This window comes from Entelurus aequoreus, linkage group LG10 (genome assembly GCF_033978785.1).
Source record: "Entelurus aequoreus isolate RoL-2023_Sb linkage group LG10, RoL_Eaeq_v1.1, whole genome shotgun sequence".
Lineage (NCBI taxonomy): Eukaryota > Metazoa > Chordata > Actinopteri > Syngnathiformes > Syngnathidae > Entelurus > Entelurus aequoreus.
Window position 1 is genome coordinate 31,660,721 of NC_084740.1, and position 6,000 is coordinate 31,666,720.

At 39.9% G+C, this 6,000-nt stretch overlaps 1 protein-coding gene across 1 annotated transcript in view; it reads right to left on the reverse strand.

The window, feature by feature from the left end:
* The window catches only part of LOC133659137 (uncharacterized), a 50,376-nt gene extending 45,043 nt beyond the window's left edge, over positions 1-5,333 (reverse strand). Inside the window, exons 1-8 of the mRNA XM_062061872.1 lie at positions 5,158-5,333; positions 4,971-5,087; positions 4,076-4,203; positions 3,863-4,011; positions 3,669-3,794; positions 2,830-2,991; positions 673-856; positions 466-596 (exon numbers count right to left, since the gene is read on the reverse strand). Of these exons, the coding sequence (XP_061917856.1) occupies positions 466-596; positions 673-856; positions 2,830-2,991; positions 3,669-3,794; positions 3,863-4,011; positions 4,076-4,203; positions 4,971-5,087; positions 5,158-5,268 (1,108 nt within the window). The 5' untranslated portion in view covers positions 5,269-5,333. The remainder of the gene's footprint in view (positions 1-465; positions 597-672; positions 857-2,829; positions 2,992-3,668; positions 3,795-3,862; positions 4,012-4,075; positions 4,204-4,970; positions 5,088-5,157) is intronic.
* Between the last annotated feature and the right edge of the window lie 667 nt (positions 5,334-6,000).

Consider the following 6,000-nt stretch of genomic DNA (forward strand, 5'->3'; position numbering starts at 1 on the left):
TCAGCCAAATTTGACAACTCTGCACTACTTAATTTTCAATAAATAAATCGATTATTGACTATTTACTAATCGATTTTATAATCGTTCATGTCTACATTTCGATGTATCTAGAAATCGATTATTTCCTCCACCTCTAGTAAAGAGTATATCTTCTTGATGAACAATATTATGAAAATACAATATAGTACTTTAGTTATTTACTTTCCAAAATGTCACTTTTCGTTCAGGAAGAGCGCAAATCCTATGAAAATATACATAAGTACCAAACCAAAATACTGTTAAGCAAATCTAATTAATCTGTTCCAGAGAGCCAACAATATTGAGACAAAAACATTTTCATAGAGCATAATAGTAGTTCCATATGTTCTATAGTATTGTCGCCTGAGACGATAGATACACTGTCATAAAAATGGTTGCTAAAATGTGAGATACTGTATTTAAATGTTAACCAATGCTCCTTGTTACCTTCAAAGAGATGAACCACATCCTTGTTTGGTACCTCATACGCAGCGTCAACTGTGTTGATTCTTGACCATTTTGTGCTCACTTTCGTAAAACGTATCCCATTTAACATGGTACTCTTCCTCCAGTAGTATCTGGGGAGATGTAAAGTTATTTCAAAGAAGAAAAAACGTATTTTGGTTGTTATAAAAATAAAATGTGAAAAAATACCCGTTTTTGAAGAAGAACAAGTCTCCCCTGATGGACGTGGCAGCGTCAAACACCAGATCCCTGCTGCACTGTTCGTCACGAGGGTTTGGAAGAGGGTCTGTTGGGTCTTCTGTTGGTTCCTCTGGCTCGGGTTCGGGAGGTGGGTTTGGTTTTGGGGCTTTTGTTGGATCTGTTGTACGGCTACCTGGTGGATGCGAGAGGGATATGGAACAAAGATGCATTTAAGTACATGTAAAGTTAGAGTTTATATAATGTTCTCGGGTAAGCGGAAGAAGATGGATGGATGGATGGGCTATTTTTGAGCCACTGTACTTCATACAGTACTGGTCATTAGACAAGCTTGTCTGGTCACTTGTTGCTAGGCAGAATTTGTGTACACCTTAAAGGCCTACTGAAACCCACTACTACCGACCACGCAGTCTGATAGTTTATATATCAATGATGAAATCTTAACATTGCAACACATGCCAATACGGGTTAACTTATAAAGTGCAATTTTAAATTTCCCGCTAAACTTCCGGTTAAAAACGCCTTTGGATGATGACATATGCGCGTGACGTAGCCAGTGAAACAGAAGTATCGGTACCCCATTGAAAACAATACAAAATAGCTCTGTTTTCATCTCATAATTCCACAGTATTCTGGACATCTGTGTTGGTGAATCTTTTGCAATTTGTTTAATGAACAATGGAGACTGCAAAGAAGAAAGTTGTAGGTGGGATAGGTGTATTAGCGGCTGGCTGTAGCAACACAACCAGGAGGACTTACTTGGATAGCAGACGCGCTAGCCGCCGCTAGCCGCTAGCCGCTAGCCGCCAACCGCACGGATGATCGTGGTGAAGTCCTTCGTCGCGCCATCGATCGCTGGAACGCAGGTGAGCACGGGTGTTGATGAGCACATGAGGGCTGGCTGGCGTAGGTGGAGCGCTAATGTTTTTATCATAGCTCTGTGAGGTCCCGTTATACTAAGTTAGCTTCAATGGCGTCGTTAGCAACAGCATTTTTAAGCTTCGCCAAGCTGGAAAGCATTAACCGTGTATTTACATGTTCATGGTTTAATAGTATTGTTGATTTTCTGTCTATCCTTCCAATCAGGGGTTTATGTATTTTGTTTCTATCTGCATTTGAGGCCGATGCTATCACGTTAGCTCCCTAGCTAAGTTAGCTTCAATGGCGTCGTTAGCAACAGCATTGTTAACCTTCGCCAGGCTGGAAAGCATTAACCGTGTATTTACATGTCCATGGTTTAATAGTATTGTTGATCTTCTGTCTATTCTTCCAGTCAGGGATTTATTTATTTTGTTTCTATATGCAGTGAAGCACGATGCTATCACGTTAGCTCCGTAGCTAAAGTGTTTCGTCGATGTATTGCCGTGGAGATAAAAGTCACTGTGAATGTCCATTTCGTGCTCTCGACTCTCATTTTCAAGAGGATATAGTATCCGAGGTGGTTTAAAATACAAATCCATGATCCACAATAGAAAAAGGAGAGAGTGTGGAATCCAGTGAACCCTTGTACCTAAGTTACGGTCAGAGTGAAAAAAGATATGTCTTGCACTGCATTCTAGTCCGTCACTCTAACGTTCCTCATCCACAAATCTTTCATCCTTGCTCAAATTAATGGGGTAATCGTCGCTTTCTCGGTCCGAATCGCTCTAGCTGCATTGAAAACAATAGGAAAATATGAGGAGATGATCAACTGACTACGTCACGCTACTTCCGGTAGGGGCAAGGCTTTTTTTTATCAGCGACCAAAAGTTGTGAACTTTATCGTTGTTGTTCTATACTAAATCCTTTCAGCAAAAATATGGCAATATCGCAAAATGATCAAGTATGACACATAGAATGGATCTGCTATCCCTGTTTAAATTTTTAAAAAAAATTTCAGTAGGCCTTTAAAAAACCTACCTGTTACTTACTGCCCTTTCAGCCTTCACATCCATTTTTCCCCAAAACTCTAGTTTAGATATATTTGTATTATTCAATACACTGCAAAAAATAAAAATAACAGTAAAAGAGATTTTGAGCAGGGACATCTACTGAATGTGGTGGGCCAGTGCTCCGCTTGCCCCGACTGCATAGTTGCCTGACTGAAAAAAGTGATGACCCAATCGTTAATTACCAGCATAGAACTGATTTTGTGACACTGAAACTCACCATAGAGGGCTTGAACTCCTTGCCTGTCATCGTCTGGCAGCTTGTAGCCGTTTGTGTTGACAAACTGATAAGTAGGGAACATCAGCGCACGTCTGTCCCTGGAATGGTCCAGACCCAAAGCATGGCCAAATTCGTGGGCCGCCACCAGCAGCAGATTAACACCTAAATCAGGAACATCTAGTAAGTGATTCCCCACCACTGTGTCACGGCACATTAGTGGGCTGTAAGAGACCATTTGGGAATTTCCCCACTAGCTAATTGTTCTCTTGCACAATATGTCCCCCTGGCTCAATAAAAGCTGGGAAACACTAAGAAACCTTTAAATACCCTCGCGCATAGATAACACAAATGGCAGATTTCCAAAAAACTGCAGTGAAATACTATCCAATAATACTTATTTAAACTTTAAATTAGTTAATATCTAAAAAAAAAATGTGTACCCTGAAAACATATCACATAAGTGTAATTAATTTGTATTTTGTACCTGTTAAAGGCCAGCATGCCCACATAAGTCCACTCCTCCCAAAACAATTACTGTATAGGCAATTTTGCTGCATGCTTTGAATAACAAAAAATAGCATCATCTAGTGGACAAATATATTAATTAAAAACTGAAAGCAATGAGTTCGAATTGAACTCTCACCATACCATACAATTCCAACCCATAGTATTGTGTGAGTTAATTTGATTAAAAATTTAATTTGTTATGTTTTTAACAGGACATTTTTGTTTGCTTTGCCATTTTAGGCTAATTTAATGCTTTGAACATGAATTGTCTCTGGGAAACAACTTAATGGTTTAAGGGTTACGGTGGTCAATACCGCAGACTTCATATTTACCTCTTTGGGTTAGACTCCATTTCTCATCGTCGTCAAAGTGGGTGTCCCCTCCCTGCTGCCGTCCTGGAGAGTTGGCGTGAGCTAGGACTCCCCCATTTCCGTCAAAAGGATAGAAGTCCCCGTGATCTGCAGTGGGACAGATAGGATGAGTACAATGGTACGATTTGGAGAGCCTTTATTCCAACTGGACTCACATCCCCCCTTGAAGAGAATCATGATGTCTGCAGTGCTGCTGGAGATCTGCTTGAAGTCCAGTGGGATGATGTCGCTGTAGAGCTGGAAGGCTTGGGCGATGGTCTCGTCCACTTGTCTCTGGCTTAGATCTGGAGTGTACTGAGTGATCCTGTAAAGAAAGATCACGCTGACACCATTCTCATTAAAACACAAAAAGAAAATAAACAAGATACCTGTAGGTGATAAGCCTCTTGTTCCACTTGGGTTTCCCAGCAAAGTGTCCGTAGCGGCTGATGTCCGACACGCCACATCTAGGCGCCTTCATGACTTCCACAGTTTCTTTATTCAAGACCCCCGTTACCTGGTAATCCACGGCATTTCGGCGAAAAACTAGTTAAAAATAGGGATGTCCGATAATGGCTTTTTGCCGATATCCGATATTCCGATATTATCCAACTCTTTAATTACTGATACCGATATCAACCAATACCGATATCAACCGATATATAAAGTCGTGGAATTAACACATTATTATGCCTAATTTGGACAACCAGGTATAGTGAAGATAAGGTCCTTTTAAAAAAAATAAAAAAAATTAAATAAGATAAATACATTAAAAACATTTTCTTGAATAAAAAAGAAAGTAGAACAATATAAAAACAGTTACCTAGAAACTAGTAATTAATGAAAATTAGTAAAATTAACTGTTATAGGTTAGTACTATTAGTGGACCAGCAGCACACACAATCATGTGTGCTTACGGACTGTATCCCTTGCAGACAGTATTGATATATATTGATATATAATGTAGGAACCAGAATATTAATAACAGAAAGAAACAACCCTTTTGTGTGAATGAGTGTGAATGAGTGTAAATGGGGGAGGGAGTTTTTTTTGGGTTGGTGCACTAATTGTAAGTGTATCTTGTGTTTTTTATGTTGATTTAATTTAAAAAAAAAATATATATATATAAAAATAAACCGATACCGATAATAAAAAAAAAGGATACCGAAAATTTCCGATATTACATTTCAAAGCATTTATCGGCCGATAATATCGGCAGGCCGATATTATCGGACATCTCTAGTTAAAAACACATAAAATATATCGTATATCCAGGCTGGTTACCTCCAGTCCAAAGAAAGACTGCATGGCTTCCAGATCTTCGCTAAAGTTGCTCCTGATGAGACTTCTCCTTGAGGTGTTCCTGGTCCCCACATCGCCATAAAACTGTGACAGATACCCCTAATACACAAATACATTTACTGAAGTAATGTTTAACAGATATATCAAGCTAATGTTAAGACTTCATTACCTCTGCAACATCTTGGTCGTCTGCTGAGGTCGTTGGGGCGACGGTGGGTGCAGCGTGAATCGTCGCCAAAACCCCAGCGAGCAGCAGCGTCCACAAAGCAGAGCTCTGCATGTTGTTAGAAGGTTCGAAACTATCTAAACAAGACCCCCAGAGCACACACTCTGTGTTCCAGTCAAAGTTGTCGGAGGGGTGACTATATTTGCACGGAGGAGAACGATCAATACAACCAATTTCGCCTCACACACTTCTGTTTTACCTCTATGTCGGACATTTTGCTTGACATATCCACCATAAATAAATTGTTTCCTTTACAGCTACAGGTATACATTGACAATGCAGCTATCAAGGTAAAGGTGAGACTCTGATAGTTAAAGTAGAAACTACTGCGGAAGTCTAAATGCTGCCCATTTAGTTAGTTTTATGGTACTTTTCCTGTAACGCTTTGTAACGTCGGCAAGTTTGTTGACTTTTGTTTGATGTAATGATTCATGACATATACCCAGGTGTCCAACTGTTCTTTTTCGACATTTGGAGAATTAAGTGTTGTGGTTTTAATTGGTTCAGAATAGGCAATGTAGATTATTGCCTTTTAATGCAGATCTCCTCTGGCTGTCACTTTAGTTATTTTTAGTCCACCGGCTGACAGGTGGCTAGCAGCTAATTATATAAATGATAATGATAAATGGGTTATACTTGTATAGCGCTTTTCTACCTTCAAGGTACTCAAAGCGCTTTGACAGTATTTCCACATTCACCCATTCACACACACATTCACACACTGATGGCGGGAGCTGCCATGCAAGGCGCTAACCAGCAGCCATCAGGAGCAAGGGTGAAGTGTCT